Source organism: Phalacrocorax aristotelis, chromosome 24 (assembly GCF_949628215.1).
Source record: "Phalacrocorax aristotelis chromosome 24, bGulAri2.1, whole genome shotgun sequence".
Lineage (NCBI taxonomy): Eukaryota > Metazoa > Chordata > Aves > Suliformes > Phalacrocoracidae > Phalacrocorax > Phalacrocorax aristotelis.
Window position 1 is genome coordinate 2679003 of NC_134299.1, and position 23960 is coordinate 2702962.

Here is a 23960-nt window from a genome sequence, read left to right on the forward strand (position 1 = left end):
GATTCTTAAATGAATGAGTAAGCAGCCTCCAAACATCCCTGTCTACCAAGTCCCTTTTCCAATTCCGTGCAGTTTACGCCTGGTGAGGAACGTCTCCCAGAAAATAAAGTAACTATAAAAACAACAACACAACACCCCCTCCCCCCTCTAAAACCCTGCAACATATTTCACTGCTCCGAAGAGAGGAGACATGGGGATGCTGTCACACCCCACCAACACACCCACCCACCCACAATAAGGCAGGTCTCTCTGCCAGTGTCAGTACAGAATTAAAGAAACACACTATTTTCCAGTAATCACCATTTGTTCCTCCCCACCTTTCTGTCCGAAGGAAAGAATATTCCAGAAAACACCTGAGTGCTGCTTTAATAACAGTAAATATTTCTTCCATCTTTCAGTGTATTGGTGGCTTTCTGAAGGTTGGGTTTGGGTTTGGTTTTTAAAAAATTATGTTTACACACATTTATTTCCCACAGACCTCAGGACGGGGATGTTTGCATGGTTACAGCAGCTTATAAAAATACTTAAAAGTTGGGTTTCTCAAATTAACGGTAAAAAACCTAATCACTTTTATTGGAGTAAAGAAAATAGACGATCTGTAACTAAATAGGAAGGAACTACAGACGGGCTTCCTGGGTTTGTTTTGGTTAATTTGGTTTGGGTTGTTCGGACTTTCTGTAAGTCACAAACGTCAGCGTAGGGACTAGTGACAGTACTTCTAAAGCACGCAGAGCATGGGCAAGGAAGGTTATGCTCAGTGGCAGAGGCAGTTCTCACCCCCAGATCCCGGTGCTTGCACTGCAGCTGCCCTGCCCTGCCTTTCAACACAGCCTCTCAGCGGTAAGCTTGGACGCCCTCCCGCAGCCACTCATCCAATATGAGCTTAGTATCTCTTTGTAGTAGAAGCTCTGGAGAGAAGACAATGAAATCACAACACTAACCTTGTCTGACTGTTTTAAAATTAAATGTCTGGAAGCCTCCTGTCAGTGCAGATGAATCAATCACATCCACGCCGTACTCACTCTGACTCCGTCTGTAAAGGGTAACGCCAACCACCAGCACGGCTACAGCAATGACTGCTGCTCCCAGGCCGGAGTACAAGGCGATGTCACTGGCGGTCTCAATATCTGAAAGGAGAAGAAGTGGGTACCACGTCAGCAACGCTCAGAGAACGCTCCGGCTGGTGCTGGCTGGCTGCGAGCAAAGGGGGTTACAGGCGGCCAGAGCCACGCGGCCAGGGAGGTAAAGCTTGAGACGTGAATGTGGAGCGGGTCACAGCAGGGTAGTGGAGCACAAAGGAACACTGGAAAGCAAGCATTTGAAAGCCTGAGCAAACTTCCTGATGCATCGCTCCGTACCTGGGGGCTCACGGTGCTTTAGGGATTGCATCACGGTCTTTACAGATTTTTTTTGAAATGGGAGAATTGGACTCGTACCAGTCAGAAGCGGAGGCCCACCACTAAACAGCCTTCCCTCTCATCAGCACACGGCGCCCGTGGGGCTCTTGCCGAGGTGTGCCATCGTCTCCCATTCCAGCCCAGCAGAGATCATTACGGAATGGTAATAAAACCTTTAAAGGGAGGTCGCAGAACAACTGCAGCTAGGCAGGGCTGCTCGAGGTACCAGCATGAGTCTCGTCTATTGCTAGCTTCCAGGGACATCGAAGCTTTAGGGCTGAATTCTGGAGCTAATCCAGGAGGTCATGAATCCTCTGAAGAATCTTAGTGAAGATTCCCCTTCCCCCCTCCCTATTTTCTGTGTGAGCTTTAGCGTAAGAAGGAACCGTCCATCCCCTCACAGCTCAGAGAGGGGCTGAGAAGATGCCCCGTATCTTCTCAGATTCCTTTAAGCATCTTCAGTCGTTAAGAACAAGTCGGAAACCAAGCCTTCCGCGTGATCACAGCCACGCATTAAGCTTACAACCAAGTTTTCTAAGACTATGAACTTTTACAGCAGAGAAGGAGAATTCATTGCTTTGAAAGAATGAATCCAAATGAAACCCTGCAATATTATGTAATTGAATTATCCAGTCCTGCTATTCTAGATCTTCTGGGATTTGGGACCACGTACCATGAAATTACATTACTTGGCAAGTACACTTAGTGGGCCCTTAGATAGCTCCTTAATGCCAAACTCCAGTTTGGAGGAAGAGATAATCATGTCTGCACCCTATACATCACCCGTCATCCCACTGTGCGCTGCTTCTGCTGTCAAGCAAGAAGCACTTGGTACAGAAAGTGCATTTATTTATAACAAATGACAGTGACAACAAATAACTCGGAAATCCAGACTACTCAATATCGGTAAATAAACTGCAACATACAGAAATAGGGTAGGAAGTTAAATTCAGCATTTAATAAATAGCCAATTACCAAAATGACTTAATTAGTATTTGGGAGGAGGCTTCCGTTGCGCATATGGTTTTCTGCAGAAGTCAGATGACTTTATTGTAGCTGAATTTTTAAAACAAACTGAGACTTCAGACCACTGAGACGGAAGAAATGAGCGCCTCTGGGCAGCATCAGAAAAGCTTGTTTTCCTGGCTCACCAGCTTCTTGTGTAAACGCCGCGCCTGACCACCGACAGTTCGAGCAGCCGAACTTCCTGGGGAGGCACGGCAGCTGCGAACGCCGCCGCTGAGCACCGACTGCCTCTAACGTGAGCAAAACGCCATATGAATTGTGGCAGGCAGGAAACCGAGCACGTGAACGCTGCGTTAGGTGGGCTGGAGCACGTGGGAGGTCTGCTGTAAGGCCATTTTTGAGTCAGGCAGTTGAACCAGAAGTAAAACCAACTGTCTGGCTCAAACTTCCTCACAGAAAACACCCTTTCCATCCCCATTCTCACGCTGCTCCCAGTCGGCCCCAAATACAGCATATTCCAACATCCCATTTGTCCCCAAATCAATGTCTGCAATCACTTTTCCTGGCACCACTATTTAGCCCAGAAAATACTTCTGCAGCTCTTGAATTTTCAAATATCCTGATATGAAAAAGGTTTCCATATTTAACATGTTTAGAGCGTGCTGTGAAGGGGGAGGGGGAGAAATCACAGATTCCATGCAAATATCAGCTTTCAGAAGAAATCCACCCTCTGTGGTATGCCATGACAAGTAATCACAACCAGATAAACGTGTCAGCAGCTCTTACCCGGCTCCTTAGAACGTTACAGTTGCCGCACGGTTCTGCTCAAGAAATTACTAGAGAAAAACATTTTTTTCCGAGGCCTTTTTTTCCCATTTTTTTTCCATGAAATGCCCCCTTGGAAAATGTTGTAAAGAGACCTTTAAGCATTTCAGGTTCAGAGTTGGGAATTCTGGAAAGGAAGCTGGCAGCTGACAACGCAAACGCGTTTGACTAACAAGGGGAGACGCCCACGTTCTCTTACGCCGGATGGGAGCAGTTACAGGCAGGGTCCCAAAGGAAGACTGGGAATACCTCAGATCAAACCAAGACTGCCCAAATCCCATCCCAGTGCCTTAATCACACACGGGTTCACCTCCATTTTAGCCTCTAGGATCAGGTGCAGAAAGAAAAGTACAGAAACAAGTTACATTGCTATTCCTTCCAGTTTTCTGTTCTCAAGCTATTTTGTTGTTACAGGGAATTAATTACAAAACTCTGTTGCTGACTTAATTTTTGTGGGTAATTAGCACAACGAACAGCCAGGAGAAGGGATGCTGTATCTCTCCAGGGGTAGAAGAAACCTAACTGCAAGTGGGTTCTTCCCCTTTCTAGAGAACCGTGGTGAGCTGGTAGGTATTTCACCATAAAGCATCTTTAAGTCTTCCGTTTTGATCGTTACTTTAAAACAGAAAAGTGCAGAAAATCTGAATTACCTCATCTACCTTCTTGGGATGAAAAACAAAGTCTGAAACACGCAGAAATAACCTATCAATAAAAAATTACTGCCACCATAAGGGTGACGGGTAGCAAAAACAGGAGTTGATGTTTCACCACCAAAACCAGAATATAAAGCACACCTCAAGTTCCCACCTGTGAGCGACTGCAACTTATTACTCTAAATCTACTTCATAGTTTAGCTGCTGCTTTTCAATCGATTCAGACACCAGATAATTTAAGTTTTATATTTTATACTTTTATAACTGCGCAAGACTGTTGGACACAGGGGTTAAAGATGAGACCAAGGATACAGAAGTTAAAAAAATGAAAACAGTTTGATTCAAGCAAAAGTTTTTTGGAGAGAAAAATTGTTTTCAGTTTTAAGCATCCCCAGAACTTGAATTTGACACTTCACTATAAATTATATGGTTAAAAACTCTTACAAGTTATTCTTTCTGAATTTCCTTGTCTTTAATAAAATGGTCATTGTTCTGTTTCACAGAAGAGTTATTCACGTGTTCCCACAACTATTCCGCTGCAAGGGAAAAAGCCACCCCCAAACCCGAAGTAACTAACACACGGAGTTCGGAGGAAGAGGACAACCTTTTCAGAATTTAGCAGATTTCTAAATAGCTGTATCTCAGAAGAGTAAAAAGAGTGGCATGGCACTGCTTTGCATTGCTCCTACGGAATACATGTGTTTGAGAAAGGGGACTTCCATTTTTGTTTAGGATGTTACTTTAGAAACAAATACTGGGGTTTTTTTTAAAAGTAATTTTAGTGTTTTCCCCTTTCTGTCTTTTCTTACGGATAATTCCTTTTCCGTTGGAGACTAGAAATTAAAGGACAAAGCGTGGCAGGTTTGGGGAACGGGGTGATGTTCTGCTTTTATTTTTCCCCAGAAGGGAACAAAGAGAACAAACAAACAAACTAAAAAAGAAACCATTTATAGTCGACCAATCGCTCCTTAATGCCCTGCATCCCACAGCCCAGAGGCAGAAGGGGCTCTGGTGAAGCACTACGATTTTCATACATTTCACTTACAGGATACACGTTTGGGTAACCGCGGCCCATATTTCACTCCACCTCCTGACACTGTTACACAACATTTATTGAAAGCACATTTGATGGTAATGAAGTTTCTATTAACTATGATTAAGTTTCATAAAGCACCTGAAGATAATTTAAGATGTGCAGGAGCAGAAAATGAAACATTTGGTTTAGTACATTAGGAAACATAATTGATTAAATTATCTCATTTACAATAAGTACTTTCCAGGAGCTATGCAGGGCATACATTTCCCCCCATCCACCATTAGAGTTTGCCAGGAGATTTGGGAGATTTTCCAGCTTCCCATCCTCCCCTGTTTTCCGCCGCTCTCGCTTTGCTACCCCCGAGCAACCCGACATCCCTTCATGCGGCCAGCCTTCGAGCACAAGGATCAAAAGTCAGAGAATCGTGTAAGAGGTTATTTAGTAGAACAGGTTGTTTCCCAATTATCTTCGTAATTGACTTTGATTTTGCATCAGTGATGATTCATGCAGTCTTAAGCTGAGCTCCTGTTTCAGTGAATAGCAACAAGCTGTATTACTTGTGTTTCTAACCCCACAGCTGTAAAGAAACCCTTTAATTCTCCTAGGTATCTTATAAGCTAAACACAATTCCATTAAGGTTTCTTTTTTAATAAATCAGAAAATAAAGCGATTTGACCAACATTCTTTCAAGATTCTCTAATTAAACGGGAACTGTGCAGATAAGCAAACAAAAACCTATCAACTGCCTGAGCTAAGTTACGACACAGACCACTTGTACGTGACCAATTAGGCGGTGATTCCAGTGAGAGAAAGGCAGAACAACATTAAAAAGGCTTAAGCAGCCACGGCAAGCACAGCACGTGTTTGAGCTGCCTAGATTTGATTTGTGTATTCCTAGAAATACTTAAGAACTGGAAGTGTAAAGGAGAAATATCACCACGCCGGCTTCCTGCGCCGTTCAGCGCCGTTCAGCGGGTGAAGCTGGGTGGCCATCGTGCACCCTGCACAAAACCGGGAGCTTTTGAGGAGGCAGCCCCGCGCGCTCGCCGAGAGCCGCGGCCATCTGGGACAACAACCGAGCTGCAATGTAGGCCCATTCCTTTGTAAATCGTTACAAAGCTATCTGTGGGTAACATGGGGTTGAACTTGACCGGTTCCTTTGAAGCTCATGTTTTATCAGACAGAGGAACACTCCGGGGCCTGGGAACCAGACAGGCTCCGGCCAAGCCAGCAGGAGTTGTGCTGCAGGATGTTTTGACGTTGCGGTCTACAGCAGGCGCGCGCAAAGCAAATACAGCCCACGTTAGGATTTCCAAATGTGTTCCTAATGATTCAGGGCCCAAGTTCCATAAAATTTCAAAAAAACTTATCACTCTGTGCCCCTGCATCCCAGAGGAATACTCGGACTTAAAACCTACATATTTTATAATACATACTGGAAGAATCTGTCTTCAAAGAAGATATCAACAATTGGATGCCCGACTTCTCCGTACACGTGGATTCTTGTTTAAAGTCCTTCAAAGGAATTAACCCAGAAATGTGTTTATGAAACTTTTCGTCAAAATTCAAAGACAATTTTTAAAAAAAAAAATCAAGCAGTCAAACATCCTCAAAACGTTGTGTACAGTTTATGAAAGAAAAAGGCCACGTCTTCGCTTTAAAATATTTAAAACAGAGAGGCAGGTTGCGGTTTGGAGGAAGTGATGGCTTTTTCTTTTCTTTGGGTTTTTTTTTTTTTTTTTAATGAAAGCCTTCAGTTCATCAGTTCACTCCAAACATGCTGCTCTAAACTAAAATTCCACTGAAATCAATGGAAGACTAAGAAACAAAGAGTGCAGGACAGAAGCCCCCCAGAGCAGTATATACATCACACCCATATATCCTTTAGAGGGTAAAGCAAACAAATGCCCTCCACCAGTTGATAAACCCAGGCCGACGTGAGCTGAACAAGACCAGACAGAGCCAGCAGCGGACCCAGATCTGAACCAAGAAAGCCAAACTCCTGGATTAATTTTTTTTTCCTAATTACAGCTCCTCAAGAGATCAATTTCAAGACCAGCATTCCTGTGGAAAGGGCTCCCAATGAGACACAAATTACTAAAGACCGGTCACTTTTCTATTTTTAGCCTGAAACCTATGATCACAAAGTTGCTAAGAAGATGCTTTCAGCAGATGTGAAAGCCTTTCATATGACCTTCAGTTTTACTTAGCTCCTAAACAAATCAAACAGAATGGCAGAGAAGATGAGAAAAATCATATTTACAAGAGAAAAAAATAACTTACTTTGGGATTTTATTTCATGAAGAGGTTTTTTATCTGAGAGAGAGAGAGAAAGAGAGAGAGAAAGTTGCACTTAATAAATTTACATGGAGCATATCTATTTCTTATATCGCTTCTGTCTAGCTCTATAAATGAAACATTTTCTCCTTGTTTGCTGACAATATGAATATTTTATGTTGTCCATATTTTTCCCTTCATCTTTCCCCCCCGCCCCTAAATCTCTTTCAGGATGCTTCTTTGCAGTAATTTCTCACTTGGTTAATTCAAGTATTTGCTAGCTTTATTGGATGCTTTTATTTAGACTATTACACATCTCAGCAATAAGGAAGTTCAAGACTAAGGCAGATCACTTGGCAAAGAAAGTCAGTTTAGAATTAATTATTTCTTTGTATGTTTGATATACGGAAAGGTTAATAATGGACATGTAAACAGTAATCTATAAAATATCAAAACGTATGATATAGTCACATTTATGTATCTAAATATAGGCCAGGAATAACATCTATACGTGTAATAACGAACATACAGAATCGATGTACTACCACACGTACGCAAATACATTATAAAATAGATTTTGTACAGCTGTGCACCTCTCAAAAACGAGGCTTCTCTGCCTCCCTTGTAGTAAGCACTCGGGTTACCCCGCGGACCTAACATCGGGCACAGCGCGCGAGAAAAGAGGAGAGCCGGGCCCGCGCAGCACCCGGACCACGCGAGCGAGGCTCCCCGGTGCGCGCGGTGCCAGCGCGACCGCACGGAACCCGTCCGGGACTTCCAGGACCCCGCTCAGGAATTCAGCGAGGGGCCGCCAGGACCGCCCCGAGGCCGCCCTCTGCACGCCCTGCGAACACGGGCTCAAGCGCAGCTCTGCCACCCCTTCGCGTCTCGGGCAGCTCGCCGCACTTCAACCGCCCCAACACCCTCGGCTGAACGGGTGTCCGAAGGAAACGACAACACACAACGTACAACTTCCTTAATTCTAAAGAAGTCGGCCGAGGCTAGCAGTTCAGCAGAATTAGACTAATCTGATGGAATCTGACAGGATAAAATGCGGGACATAAATCCTGGGGCAGGTAAGACCATATCCATTATGTAGGTGCTTTGCGTCGTACGGAAATTGTCTTTGAGCCGTTCCCCGATTTAGCCTTTGGATTGCTTTTTGTAGGGGGGACCCGGTACCGGTCGCCCCAGAGGGCGGTTACCAGCACAGCGCTGTTACTGCAGTGCCGCGGTCTGCACTGGGAGATGGCGGTCATAACGGACACCCCGCCAAGGTACAAGACGCTCAGCTTATCGTTTTGCTTCGTGATAACGTAAGGAAATGACTTATGAGGCGCCTTCTATTATTTTTACTATTTGTGAAAATTATCAGTTTCATAACACTTAACCCAACAGATTCTTAGATTTTGGCTTTGCTGAAAAGCGACGGCTGTGGGTTTTTTAATTCTTGAGGTTGCTTTTATTTCTGCTAGGAGATGAGGCACGTAAGCCCCAAACGACTAGTGCCAGACTTGAGCTTTGCAATGGAAACAAACATTTTCGCGCCGCTGCCGTTACAGACCGCTCCAATACACCTGAAACGTGTTGGCCATATAAACGGGCGCGATCGCGAGATCCAGACGCCTCCTGGCAAGATTCAGTATCACGGCAGGTTGAAAAATGGAAAACAGGATTATTTGTGATTTACGATGCATTAGTAAAAACATGTTTGTAGTTCATCTGCTTATGGCCGAGTTGCTTGTTTCTTTTTTGGGCACTGGGAAAAGAAATCAATAGTTTTTGAAGTTATAAAAAATAACTTTAAAGCAAATAGATAAAAGTAAACAAAAAAACTCTGCAAAACCTTAAAATCAAGCATAGAAAAAGCTTTCACCTCTGCGAGATAGAGAGAAACCCATCACGGGAAAGTAGACTACTGAGAATATTGGTAGGGAATAAACAAAGAAAGAACAAATATGCAAGAAACTAGTAAATTATTAGGATTATGCTGAGTGAAAGCGCCCTTTGCATCCAGATGGAGTCAATTGCTGTTTTCACCCATCTTGGCAATCTTTCATGTGTATCAAAACCAAAAATAATTCCACCTTTCTTCTGCATATACGTTTATATCTGTTCAGTTGTTGCAAGTCCTAGAAGAAACTCCCCAGAGGAAAAGCACTTTGAGTTGCTCCCCAGTTAAGGACTCGACTGTCTGGATCCATCCAGAAAATCAAAAACCAAAGCCAGAAAAAGGCTGTTCCTGTGAATGAGAGGGTGTCGTCTATGTGTTACGCCCAGCCCCTGCTGTCAGGGACCCAACAAAGACCCTGGGAGCAGACCCTGGTTTATCGCCATTTCATTTACTGACTCCAAATTTGCAAACTCATGCTAAGGATTAGCATTTTTCCTGCCAGTTCAGAATCAGGCATTCGCTGCTTTCCTGGCATCTTACCTTCTACCCTTACTTTCATTTAAGTTCTTATTTGTTAACCGAAGAAATGTTTCGTTTCTATTTTTGCCTCACGAAAGGAACAAAGTTAACACATTCTGCCTGATAAGTAACCTCCAAGAGATTAGTTTTCTGCAGCACAGTGCTGCAATTCCTCCACAATTCCCCACGGGATGAAAAGCAGAGCAGAAAAGGCACATATTGGAAGCTGAACAGGGGAAAAAGGTTTTAAAAAATAGGGTAATTGCATCAATTCCTATTAGCTGAGAAAGCAATTACAGGCCTAAAAATAATCTGGCACAAGTATATACGTACCGCACGACCCATAAAGGAGTAACGGTATCGCACTCCAAGATGAAAGAAACAAGCCTCCGCACCTCAGTCTGTCTGGATGCAGATGGAAGCGCCGCTTGCGGCACCGGCGCGCTCCCTGGCACTGCCCCTCGCAGCAAAGCCAGGAGCTGAGCTGGCTTAAAGCACAGAGCATGCGTAGGGCAGAGCCGACCTCAGCTCCACTCACCACCTAACGCTACCAGCCTCTGCCACCAGGCTTCAGCTTTCTTTCCCTACTCACCTGACTCCGTCCCAGGGAGGTTCTGCTAGAGATGAGGGGTAACACTGGCACGTGCTCGACTCCAAATTACACTGGAGTAGATTCCGCCCCCCCAAGACACCTGGAGATCAGTTTCTGATCCCAATATTAGGCGAAAATTTGCTGGTGTGTGCAGCAGAGAGAAATATTCCGTTATATTTGTCTTTGAATTATAGCACTGCTGCTCGTTTCAGCTTCCCTACCTCCCATCCCACCTCGTAAGGGGAACAGAAATACTTCACCCAGTGAGATTTCTGCATGGGAAATCCAGCAGCAGCAGATTCCCCCGCCCCGATATTCAGCATAAGCTGAGAATTTAGTTTTGTTAATTTTAAATAGCATTGCTTTGATGTCAACACCCCCCCCCCCCCCCCCCCTTTGTAGGCCTAGGTTTTCAACAGCTTTTCATTTCAATCATAAAGTTTGGGGTTTATTACTTGTGGCACTTATCCTTTGTAAAATGATTTTGACAGCTCATTTTCAACATTGAATTTATATTTTACAGACTTTGTGTTTCGCAGCTGACACTATGTTGATGAAATCTGTACAAAATTTACTCATATTTTTAAAAATGCTTCTTGTATCTTTTTACCCAGAATGACCCATTTATTTATTTTATAGAAGGCAAGTTCTTCGCAGATAGTGCATTAAGAACACTTTAAGTCTATTAAAAGCTTTTAAGTCTACTAAAAGTCTGTTTAAAGTGTTTTAAGTCCCACATGTAGGAAAGGTATTGGCATCTGAAATTTCAGGAAGCTATTGCTATTCCAGACATTTGTTTTCAGACATGCACGGTTCACTTCTGTTTGCACGTGGCTCTCCAGAATAGTTCCATTTTCTTAAAATAGTTACTTTTTCTTAAAACTGAATCTATAAATTGATTCTAAATGTCATGGAAAAAAAAAAAAAAAAAAATTCTTTGGAAAAGGCAACGATGAAATCCTACGCTGGTTGATTTCAACTTTTGGGGGCATTGCTCTTTCTTGCTGCAGTGCCGTTGGTCAGGTAAGTTATTGGTTCATTCATAGCAATAGCATTCTTTGCACCAGCGGCTGCACAAGCACAAAGCAGAGGGACAGTACCTGATCCAGAGAGCTTGGTTTATACAAAGCATGACAGACAAGAAAATGCTACTACTAATAATACTAATATCAGATAATTATTAAAACTAAGTTAGTTGCCAGGTTGTAACTATTCCAGAAGCCATCTATCAAACCATTTGGGCGTAAGGGCTTGCTTTCAACGCTTGCTACTGGAGGGCACATTAACAGAGGAGCTTAAGTAAAGCAACAGGAGGGAGCGCTATACGTGACTGTCATCCTTTCTGTGGATAAAGAGAGAACCTGTGTCTCCAGGGCTGTCAATACGACATCTTTTATAGACATTAAATTTAATAACAGGAAAAAAACCCTACTCCGGCTGCATTACATGTGTGTCTCTCATCAGTGATGTGTCTGTCACGGGATGTCTGGGGTTTTCTCTTTCTTTTTTAATTTGTCTTCTCAGAAGGAAGGTGAGTTGGCAACTGGCTCCTTACAGCCCGAAGTTATTTTGCTGTCGACATTGAAGTGATGATCCTTTGCAGGACTTTTCAGAAGGCAATCTGCTTTGTTTTCCGCAGCCCAAACCACTACATTCCCATCTGCTGCAAAAAGCCAAGCCCTCCTCTGTCTCGTACCCCCTCCGAGATTAAGTGACCTGCCTGGACCGGCTGACAGCCTGGCCCCTTTCTCCCTCCGCTGAAGGAGCTCGCCCGCTAAAGCTGCAGGGCGTACAGATTTCGATCCTCAGTGCCTCAGTCCAGCGCTACAACCTGTACTGGGGCTCAGGGTGGCTCGTTAAGAGAAAGCACTTACAAAGCATGTTTGCAAAAGGCACAGAACGTTGAATGAATGAACCAACGTGGACTGAATTTTATATGGCAGCTTGTGTATTTCTTACTCTGATAAACAGTCTTGTGCTACGGATCACGGACACATTTTCGGAAAAAAAACCCCAACGTCGCACAGGTGACGGGTCTGTGAACAGAACTCCAAACACCCAGTCCCTTTTCCTCTATGTGCAGGAACATGGATAAAGAGATTTCACTTGACCAGCGTGTGGAATCTCTGTTTCTAGAAAAAGCTCCAGAGGCTTTATCCTAGAAGAGTTTTTGGAAATGCACTCCTGGAATTCGCAGTAAGTATCAGAGGTTGTCCTCAAAGGACAGCTGGCAAGCACAGCACCAGCCGTTTGCACCTCTGTGGCACCTGAGAAGGACTCGCGCTGGTATTAAAGTGGTCCTTCACCACTGAACAGAGCGTGACAGGGACATGCTAAAACCTACCTGTAGACAGCGTCCGGACGAGCTCCTCAGAGAGGGGCTAAGAACGGGGGAGTTAGCAGCTGGAGAAGCCACCGACGAACGCCCATGTGGTACCGTGCCTTGCTGACACAGCAGTGCTCAGGGGCCCAGCCTGCACCCGAGACCAACTGAGCTTCAAGGGCTGCAGGAGTTTCGGTGATTTCCCCCACGGACCGAAGCCATCGCCACCGAGGTAAATGCGTGTCGTGGCTCTCAGTGCTCAACAACCAAAGCTCCTCCCCAGGCCACGTGCTCCCGTCAGACCACCAGAATAAGCATAATACCGGATCTGTTCCCCTGCCCCATAAGCCTCGTCTTCATCACGGCAGGTGACACACAGGACTGACAGGTAACTCCACAAAACGAAAGGAGGCTGTTCTCAGGGTAGAATTGACTTCTACCACCTTGCAGTGTTCAGGCTCTCCTTGGCAGCAGTGACCTGAGCAGGGCCACCTCTAACTAACTGTGGGGAGGACCACGGGGGGAGCCAAGGAGATGCTAAGTCAGCTCATGTCTCTCTCAGACAACGATAGGTGCGCAGACCTCCGCTGCATCGTCTCATGCCCCTTTCGATGCTCTTCTGACAGTCTTCCAATGGATATGCTAATCTGCACGCGGGTGGATTCTGGCTTTATCAAGCCCTCTGCAGGGAAGGGCGTTCATTTAGTGTATAGGAAGGAGAAAGGCCTCAGAAAACATGATGTGATCACCATGTCGGGCCTCAAAAGCTGAGTGAATTGCAGTGCTCACAAATTCTCACTAGTTACTCTTTTTAAAATACAGGGAAGGAAAACAGTCCAAATTTCATTTATGTCCTTTTAAACACCGAAGCTTGTCTGCCTGACACCTCGGAGCTGGAGAGCGGTTCCGTAACCTTGGAAACTTCAAGTAGCTACAGCAAAACTGCTGGGTGTTTCCTCCCTCCAAAGCCAAACATCTTATCTGAAGTATCCGCTGAGGTATACTTGTCTCTGAAGCCCGAATAAATATGCAGGCTGCTTCTGCCATTAAGAAGTTATTAAAATCTTGGGGCAAAAAAGGGAGGACATTTTGTTTAGAAAATTCTCCTCCTCTTCTCACCGTACGTACCTCGCTGAAGAGCTGGCTGGGCACTGTGCCTTCCTCTCTAAAGCTGCCAGCCAGCACTGGGAAGCTGCCCATGGGGGAAGGCCCCAGGCACCTACGCTGTGCTAAGCACGTACGTGATGGGGAGGAGCACGAGGCTTAGGATTTACAGCGTGTTCCTTCTGTCAAGTGCATCACACTGGAAGAAGAAAATGACGCTAGGCATAACGTGAACACATACGGAAGGAAGGGTAACGCAGTACCACAGAAACAAAGAAAGAGGACAACTTAAATATAAAATTAAAGAAAAAATAGACATATTTCCGCTCACACCTTTCAGCCCTGGCATTCCTGGTGGCTCCCACGGCTGCCACTAGAAGGCTATGAGGCGACACTCTCACTTCACAGCCAGGGAGCAGCATTCAGAAATTGGGAATTTCTTCTTTGTTTTGAGACCCAGCAGCTGCCCCGCTGTTCTGCAGCTCTACAGCCACAGGGCTGATTTTCTTGGCTCCTTGTTGTTCGTCAATAGCAGCAACTACCAAGTGCCAGATGCTTTCCAGACATTTATGAAGGGCAAATCCTTTCAGAGGGAACTCACCATTGAGTAGATTTGCCTTTATTTAACTTCCATGTTAAAGGCAACAAATGGAGCAAACTTGGTCCTTAACCAGCTCTTGCACCAGCAGCGCTCATGGTGGTACTTTGCCCATTTACGTGCAAGAAAAGGTGGAAGGCTAAGTAGTACCTCCGTGGACTATGTTGTAGCAGGTGGTCATAACTGCACATTGCAAAAAAACTTTACTTGGATTTTCAGAATCATCTGATAATTAATAGGTGAAGCATGTGCTACACAAATCCAATGACTCAGAAACCGCTACGGGTTTCAAACGTCACATAAACCCTCTGAAAACAACCTATTCTTTCACAGCAGTATTTCGGCCAGATGAGTTCTACCGACACACGCGTGTGGCAGATACACTACGCTGCCTGGCTTACATTTTCCAGCTTAGGCCGTACCTCCTAAATCCAATCCAGTGCCCCGTTACTCACCTTGAATGCAAAGCCCTTCAGTGCAATTCTCCGACTCCTGGCTCAAGCCCTCGCAGTACTTCCCTCCGTTTCTTGGAGGTGGCGCGATACATTCCCGAACTCTCAGGTGCTCGCATTCCGGGCTGCACACGGACCACTCGCTCCACACCTCCCAGCTTCCATCCACTGAATGGCGAGAAGGGAAAAATAAGCATCGTCACTGCATACCAGTCTGGTGTAGTGAAGAGGTCCTACCAAGAATATTTGCTTCGTATCTCTCCTCAGGTCACAGCCAGTAAATCAGAGTATAATTCTCAGGAGAAATAAATATAGTTTTATCAGATATGAAGTTCAAATCCAGCATTAGAACGTACCACCCCAAGCATGCAATATGGAAGGTTTAAAATAGCACCAGTATATAACATTTTGCAAATACAGTAAATTAAAGCTGCAGGAGGAAACACTTTGCCACCTAGCTATTCGCTTCTGATGTTTCGATACAAATTCTACCTTAAAAGAGGCTGATGTGGTGAGGCCACACATTTTCCCACCAGGGAAATGATGCTGACATTTACAAAAAGAGCAGAGCAGGCCTTGCAGACTTCTGGCTAATGCCCTGAGCAAGGCAGTGAATCAATGTGCAGCTCTGCTGACTGCTTTATAGCTGTCTCTGACCCTGTTCCAAATGAGAAGGGACTCCACAGCTCCCTTCCTTTCTCATGCACAAATCAGATTGAAGAACAGTCAGATGAACACAGAGACACATATAAATAATATTAAATTATTTAAATCCCAGTTCAGGACACATTCTATCTAAAAACTCATACAAGCTAGAGAAGTTCGCCAGAATCCAGACAAGTTACACTGTGACCACAGGCAACCACAGTCCTCAGAACACACCTGCGCGCAATGCTACTAACTTTCTGTGGCTGTATGTGTGAGACTCCAACTCCGAAATCAGATAAGGGAGGTTTCAGGTAAACAAATGGGAAAATGAGTACAGCGTCCAGGGATGTAACACCATGCTCCCAGTATACCACAAGCTCAATTTCGCAAGGTTAATATATTTGAAAGTAAACTTTTGCAGCTAAATAGTACTTTTAAGTGAAGTTCTCAGCTTTGATTTCTGTGTTTCTCCTTCTCGCGTTACTAACATCAGCTCCCCTTTCCCTGCACCTCTGCCCACTTACATGATTTTTCATATCGAACCAGTTGCTGTTTTGCTATTGAGTATTTAGCTACCTTATTTAGCTAGCTTCAGTGGAAGTTAAAGCACCGACAAACTCGGCAGATCAAGGCCACAAGCGCGTGTGACTATTGCTCAGACCCTACGCGAGGCTCTGAGCTGTAGTCCGAACAAGGATGCGAGTATTTCCAATTTCCTTTTTGACCTCAGCACACTCTTCGAAGCACAACTGTCTGTCTGGCAGTTCAGACGGAAGAGCTGTCCTGCCAACGTGACATACAAAGCTACTCCTTAGTAGACTGTGCATATCTCACCAGGGCAAAGAGAAGTGCAGGTAATTTTCTGCACGGACATTCCTTCACAAAATGCACCTCCGTTGAGCGGAGCCGGGTTGGTACAGGTCCGCGATCGCTTCTGCCAGCCCCGACCGCAGCGGGCATTGCAGTTTGACCACTCAGTCCATGACGACCAGCCTCCGTTAACTGCAAAACACAAACATGCTTGAGGTTGCAGAAGGTGTGCTAAGAGACGTCAAGCATCAAATCTGATCAGATCATTTTATTCAGAGGCAGAACTCTGGTTTTACATCCTGCAGGTAAATTCCAAACTGAAGTAGGAGCACTGCTACCAGCCAGTACCCACATACATAAGGGCCACGGTGCCAGAGAACACAAATGTTTGCCTTGGAAGGGTAACATGCTATGAACTGCAATGACTGATAGGGCCGGGGAGGGAGGCAAAAGCAGGCACCTCAATTCTCATAAAATATGCTTTGCTTAAATCACATCAAGACTTCTCTGTTTTAAAAAGGGTGATTCAGGAACGCTCTGCCTCCACTGATAAACCGTCACGTGCAGTAATAAACACAGAGAGCAATAGAGGACGGCAGTAAAGCCAAAGTTCTGCTCTTTCGGCCTTCGCTGCGTGACATCCAGATTCACTAGTTAGCGCTTGGACGCTGCAGTACCACAGATCCAATTAAGGCAGCCCTTTATGTGCCTCCCTCGGCGTGTGCTTCAGGGCTTCCTGACTGGGCAAGGCTTATTTATGTGGTTTACCTTATAATTGGATCTTCTTAATATCTGGAGCAAGGATTGTTCTTATTGACATAACTAGTGGGAATCCATCACAAACACAAACCTCATCATTCTAACCACTAAAAGCAGCCTTGATCCCAGCCTTGAGCAACAGAACTGGAATTCATCAGAACAGGAAGGAGGTTAGCCATTTGATTTAGAACCAGTTGTATGTTAAAAATACAAAGTACTCCAGCAATGAGAGTCTAACATACATCTAAGCTTTTCCGTAATCGCTATGTTTCCACTGACCATACACCACAACCGTGGCAGACATGCTCCTCCTCTTGGCAACGATGTTGGCGGCCATGCAGGTGTAGTTCCCCGAGTCAGACAGACGCGCCTGCCGAATGATGAGGTTGTGGTCCGCTCTGGTGTCAATGTTCTCATCCAGGTTAGAATCGATGGGCTCCTCGTTCTTCAGCCATTCCACCTGGAGAGGGATGGAGCAGAGAAGAACATGAAGTAGGAAAAGAACAGATGGAAGCAGGAAATCTGCAAAATTGTATTTCAGTGATTTCAGCAATAAATGTCATTGTGGTCTTTATTATAAACATCAAGATAAAGCTGAAGCAAGCTGGGATTCCCCAAAAGGTTGACATTTACAGATTCAGAAAAGAAATAATTCCCATCCTGAAGACCCTAGAGCTCATTAACAAAGGCCCACCAAGTGAAAGGCTAGGACATAATAAAATAACAAATAATAAAAGAACAAAAAGCAAATGGCAAAGAGCTCGTTCAGCGTTGCGAAGGGCTGGATTATAAGGGAAACGCTACTTTTGTTCTACTGGGAGAAAAGGAAGGAAAGATGAGGAAGAAGAGGATAGGGAAAAAAGGGAGAACAATTAATCACACTTTTCCTTGTGGTATTAGGTAGTTAGGAGGCTTTAATACTTAATCCAAGGAATCACAAAGCGAAAACAAAAATACTGGATCATTCTAGATGAATATATGTCATTTACCTCCTGGTTCTCTTCACCATAAGTATTAAAGCTTGAACCTGAAATAATTTTCTTAAATAACTACATCTTGTTATTTCCGCTATATTTGTTCTTGAATCTATAACTGTGTATTTTGTTTTTACTGTAACTATTCATTTATTCAATTATTGTCCTATTTAGGAGAGCCCTTTTGGCTTCTCTAAGAGAATGAAAAAAATGGGGAAAGTCTGTGAATCTGTGAAGCCAAACGAAGGCACTTGATGCCTTGGGCTAAGGACCTCATTAATCTGATAGGGAACTACCTCCTGACTCAAGGAGCAGAAAGCGAGACAAGACCAACGAAGATTAGCAGTCCAAGAGAAAGCCAGCTTTCTAATCATTGCCACTGGTTTTTTTCATAAACCTTAGAGGAGGGCGGTATGGGCTACTAACTTAGAAAGGCTGATTTTTATTCCAATGAAATGGAAGAAGATCTCAACTGAGAGAGAATAAGAAATATCTAAAAATACTACTCTTGATATGCAGTGCTTTACATGTTCAAACAATTGGACAATGATCAGTTAAGCTTCGTAACAGACTGGGATGACAGGTAATAAGTATTAATAATTCCACTTTTTTGGAGAAAAATAGGATAAAATCGCTTGACATCATACACAGTGGAAGACCTCGGTCATCGTAACGGTCATCGTCACGGTCATCGTAACAGATTCCCAATTTTCATAAATATTCTTAAATCAGTGACCATTAGTATTTGTTGTCAAGGTACACAAATACCGTGAAATGCCGTGTATAATATGTTTCAATACATCTTCTCTAGGTCACCAACCACCGTATCTCGGAGTATACCCAGGAATTATCTGCAAGGCATTGCTTTACTTGAAACGTTAAAAAAATAGTTAAGGCATGGTAAGCTGCTGTTACGGAAGTGAAGAATTCAAGAGAGAAGCAGAATCAACAGTTTCTATTAAAAGACTGAATAAATGTGAGTTATTTTAATCGCTTTTCTAGACCTGAAGGAGGTATGGGTGTACCCCGAGGTCAAATACCCTTCTCCTCTCCGTTCAGATGAATAACCTCGTTTAGGAACTTGTGGAAGGACTGGGAACTTTGTGGTAATGAGCTCGTGGGTTTGGTAGCTACAGGCATTCATTAGCACGCTGCTCTGCGCAGATGGTCTGCAATTTGTAGATTTTCCAGTTTATAAACAAATCTGCAAAAGCTGACCATCAAAGCCAATTAGATTTCATGGCAGGCAGCAGGTTCCCCTTCCTGCAGCATCAGTCATTTTGCTTAGCTGGGGACAGAAGGTGCGCGACTGCCACATCCGCAGCGTCTCACGCCCGGCACCACGGAGGCAGCTGGAACTTACCTTGCAAAGAGTCTGCGGCACTGTTATCCTACACGGTGACTACGGAATTAAATAAAGCGATTATTTTACACATCCCCCAAAAGAGGCATTACCCGAGTAGGAGTACGTTGTACATTTTATAGCGAAAGTATTTAAAAGATTTTAGCTCTACGTGCTCTTTTCCTCAAACTGCAGTAACCAAAACCGGTAAGAGAGGCAGAATGTCACCAGCAACGCTTACATTAAGCGTTCAAGACACATCTGCCTCTTTCTGCACTCAAAGCTGTGTCAGGAAAACCAAACCAAAACGGTGCTATCTCAAATCTTAACTTTGGGGTTTTTTTTCCCATTTCTTAATCAACCTCTTTCACAGCAGTTTAGTTTTGGGACCACACGGCTGCACGCTACGCTGCACCTCAGAATAAACATTTAGGGCGAGGTCTCAAGCCGGCGAGTTTCCACGGTAGACCCGCGACATCGAAGGAGGCAGTGCCTGGCCCAGGCACTTCTTCAAGTAAACCCAGAGGAGGCTTTTCACCAAAAGTCTTGCTCCCCGAATTTGCTTTCCTCAGCACCGCGAGGAGATGTAATCGTGCTTTGTCATGAACTTAACACACCCGGCAGCTTCGGCATCCTAATTTCCATTGCTAGAAGCACCCCAGGAAATGGCGTGGCCGGTCATTGCCTTTCACGCCCCAAGCCTAGCGACACGCTGACGCTCCCACCTCTACGGGCTGCAGGTGGCCAGGCGCCGCTCCGGAGCTGTAGCCAAACAGCCCCACCAAATCCAGTGATGCTGAACTGTTCCCTTAATAACATCCCTCTGAATGCATTACGTTTCCCTTCGGTCCGAGTAAGACGAGGAACAATCAAGTAATCCATTTACTATTCAGTTTCCCTTCTGCAGTTAACTTTAATACTAATTACCAGAAGGGCTTTCAGCAAAGAAACTAGGAATGCAATTTAAATTATGGAACAGCAGCACTAGCATAAATCAAGTGACAGATATCCAATGGTCGCAGTCAGAATTAAACTCACTTTATGCGCAGTGTAATGACAAACCAAGTAACGCTCAAAGAAATTACAAGCACGAATAGTGTTACTGGAGCTCATTATTTCACGAGCATGTATATATATATAAAAAAATATATATAAATAGATATAAACATTTTGCGTTTTGACTCTCATCAGGTCGGGGGCTTTTGCGGGGCGGTGAGGGGGGCGCGGGAGGGTTCAAGGTCCTCACTGCTGTTACACCAGCACTTTGGGCTATTTTTCCTGTAGACAACTTCTCCGGGAGGGAGCACTCCCCGACCCACTGTTACCGAGTGTAGGACCGCAGGGCTTGGTGAATGAAAAACATTTACATTCATGCAAAGCGTTTGAAAGAATGACAATGACGGTGAAGGGAGAACGTGAAACAGATGGAACATGAACATGAAAGCGTTGAGAGACGTGCGATCAAAAGATGATTTGTAAGGGCACGCGTTGCCTTTTGCGTATCTGGAGGCTTGATGACACCGCGAATACTCATCTCGAATTCCAGCCTCCCCCTTCCTCGAATTAAAACCAGACTTATTCGAACTCATTCGCTGCCTTTGTCTCAGCAGACGAATGATGTCGAAGACAAAGAACTAAGGGATCAATCTATAGAATAAACTGATAAATTTAGAGGAGTCGCGATGATAAAAGGTTGTTGTTACTTGCAGCGATACAACCTTTGGAGAAATTCGGCAGACACACAAAAAGACACAAAAAAAGCCCCAAGCAAAATAAAGGCGACAAAGAAACCTACAACGCCTCCGTACTGAACTGCAGCGTGCTGTTCTGAACTGCAACCTGCCAGGCCTCAGGAGTAGACTCAGAACTCATCAGCGTTTAACTTTCCTCGCTTTATCATCAGCGGAGGCCATACATTTGCTGGTAACACAACGAAATATATTTCTTTTAAGAATTAGCCTGTCTGAAGATCTTAAATCTTGCACTAGACTTAAAAACTGCTATAATATGACCAAAGTTTATCTAAAGATATCTGGTTTTTTCCCCTGAAATTAAATCTGCTCAGAATTAAAATACCCCCGTCAATTTCTAACAGAGGCTAATCACGTAATGATCTACACAAGAAATACAGGGGCAGATATGGATTAACTCAGCTCCTACATATTGGGTGGCAGCAGATGAATTAGCATAATCGTAAATTTGTTCCAATTATAGAAAGCAATTATCAAAGATGAGCTTAGAGCATTATCAAAGTAAAATCAGTTAAATACACCATATCCTGGGTAGGCAGGGAGTTAGAAAACTCTTTTTCTTTAAAAATAAAGCTTATCCCAACTCATCCATATTTCTGCCTACTGACAGGACACTGCAACAGCCCGTCAGCCCCACATCACAGGAACACAACTGCTGTTTGAGTCGCTGCAGGTGATGGAGTCTCACTGTGCTTAGTGTGTGCAAAATAAATAATGCACGCACGTCAGCCGTATTCGGGTACGTATCCATACAGACGCTACGGACATACGTCTTCCCGCTGCCACACAGCAAATTCAGACGCTCCCGGGAGGCGCAAATACCCGTGAGAATACTGACGGCGGCAGGGACGGGGCTGAGCTAGCGGCTGTAGGAAAGCTCTGGCAAAGGCTGCTACGCTTCCCTCAAAACTCTGCCCGTTGTTTGGGTTATAGTTGTGGCTTCTATGGGAATGGGATGCTCTGCCCCGGACTCTCAGCTGCTTTTGAGCCTGATGGCAGTATCACCGGGAGCATTTTAGTTCGCTTTGGCTGGCATCGCGTTAGGCCTTTACACAGATACCATCTGGGTAATTCAAGGAGAAGAGCTGACTAACTCCACACGAGGAAATAACACTCTTCTGGCTAAGCGTTGCTCCTCCTTTAGCAGATTTGAGAGGGAGGCCGTACAACTGTAAGACTAAAGAATATTCTTACTTCCAGTAACAGAAATTATGTTTTTGTTCGGTTGGTTTTAATACAAAACTTCTTATTTAAACCTTGAAGATGAGAGTAGGTCAGATATCGGTTACAGGTCTTAAATGATCTGATGCACTAAGAGTTCTTCATCCGTTGCTCGATCTAATTTAAACACCCTGGGAGCTGGCTGCCCGTGACTGAATCGTCTATTCTTTCTAGCATATCTTGTTTGAGACTCTAAAGAGATTTAATACCCAACAGGAACAATACAACTCAGAGTTCTTGTGGGCACACGTGATAATTTTGTAGGTCAGAAGACAAAGGACCTTGGTGCCCCTGCTTTTAGATTATACTATCCTGCCCTTTAAATACAACACCTGACTTTCTCTGGTCAATAACCAGACTACATATATATCAAAGATAATTTAGTCAGAATGTCAGCTTCCCTTGAAGAGAGAATCAATCGCTTTCTCAAGGCAAGATAAACGCTTCATGATTTTAAGATGGGAAAGGTCAACACCTGACTTAGGGCAGCACAAATGTTTCTTATAGCACAGTCAATTTACAGACTATAAATATTCTTTCTCTCAGATAGAGAAAGTAGTAAACACGTGCTTAACCTGCCTTTAAACCGATCCGACTGTTCATTATGATCTTGGAGAACAAGCCAATATTTCTATCTTTTGGATAAAACTGTTTTGTCCGTCCCAGATTTACTTAATATTTTCAATGTAAGTACAACAGACTAGTGTTTAGAAAGCGTGGTATAGAATGCAGTGAATAAAGAGGTATATCGCTGCTCGGGAGACTGCAGGTAACTACGCTAAATACAACCCTCCTCTGGCATCTTGCGCCTCCCTTGTGGCGAGGCAGGGACCGCCTTCTCGTGAACCAGACGGAACCAACGGCAGCGCGCCAAGGAGTACGACCGCGCAGCGAGTTTACGAGTGACGCTGGTGGCAAATATTTCTCAGGTATCTGGCCACACCCGACTAGACATTAATTTAAAACCAATGACCTGACATGAAGTGCTTTGTGACGCCACATTTTGTCTGTGGCTCATGTATTTCTCAAGCATTATTTGTTGTGATTTCTTTATTCTCAGATTTCTCCTCCTCCTCCATACATCTGCCTACTCTAGCTGAAGGTGCACGTGGTCTTGTCACCACTAACGTTAGCTCTAACTTTGCAAGGGTCAGAACCCTATGTCTGGTAATAAATATTATCCAAAAAGCATGTTTAGTGTGAAGCTGTTTAAAGTACCTATATAGGATAAAGATAAATGTGAAGATTCCTATGATACAGGGGAAAACAAAGCGTGTTGGAGGGCGGAAGGGGAAAAAAAGAGGCAGATGTCTTGACGCATAGACCATTTAAAGAGAAACATAACAAATAATCTGGAATGTAGGTGCATTTTTGCCTGTGTCCTTTCCCCAGAATACCTGTTTGACACATCCATCATCTGTTTTTCAATGAAACAATCCCCACCCCCGCAACTTTCAATAGAGGAATAAAGTTTGCACGTGAAATTTTGGCCTGACAGAACCAAACTATCCAAACTGACAAAAAGTCGTTAAAATAGGTCTGTTAGAGACACCTCTTAATTCTTCTTACGCTGCTGTAATGACGACTGCAGAACAAGATCTTGAAGCTGATACCGACACCATTTTGCTGTTGCCCGTGAAGGTACTTAATTCAATATAAATAATACAGAAGGCACCTCTACTTCAGCTTTTAGCTCCCTAAGAACAAAAATAACACTGTTATTTATACAAAAGAACTAGGAGATACCATACTTCCCCCTCTAGAATCTGACTTCACATTAAAAAAGGAAAAGGCTGAGAACTTCTAAAACTCAGAATAT

The 23960-nt window shown here is 44.2% G+C and overlaps 1 protein-coding gene across 3 annotated transcripts in view; it reads right to left on the reverse strand.

The window, feature by feature from the left end:
- UNC5D (unc-5 netrin receptor D) overlaps positions 1-23960 on the reverse strand; it is a 179881-nt gene that overhangs the window by 31269 nt on the left and 124652 nt on the right. For 2 of the 3 annotated variants that reach the window (XM_075074515.1, XM_075074513.1), the window contains exons 5-8: positions 17133-17313; positions 16119-16286; positions 14640-14804; positions 942-1127 (exon numbers count right to left, since the gene is read on the reverse strand). In XM_075074515.1, the coding sequence (XP_074930616.1) occupies positions 942-1127; positions 14640-14804; positions 16119-16286; positions 17133-17313 (700 nt within the window). The remainder of the gene's footprint in view (positions 1-941; positions 1128-14639; positions 14805-16118; positions 16287-17132; positions 17314-23960) is intronic. The other variant, XM_075074514.1, reaches the window with a different exon arrangement.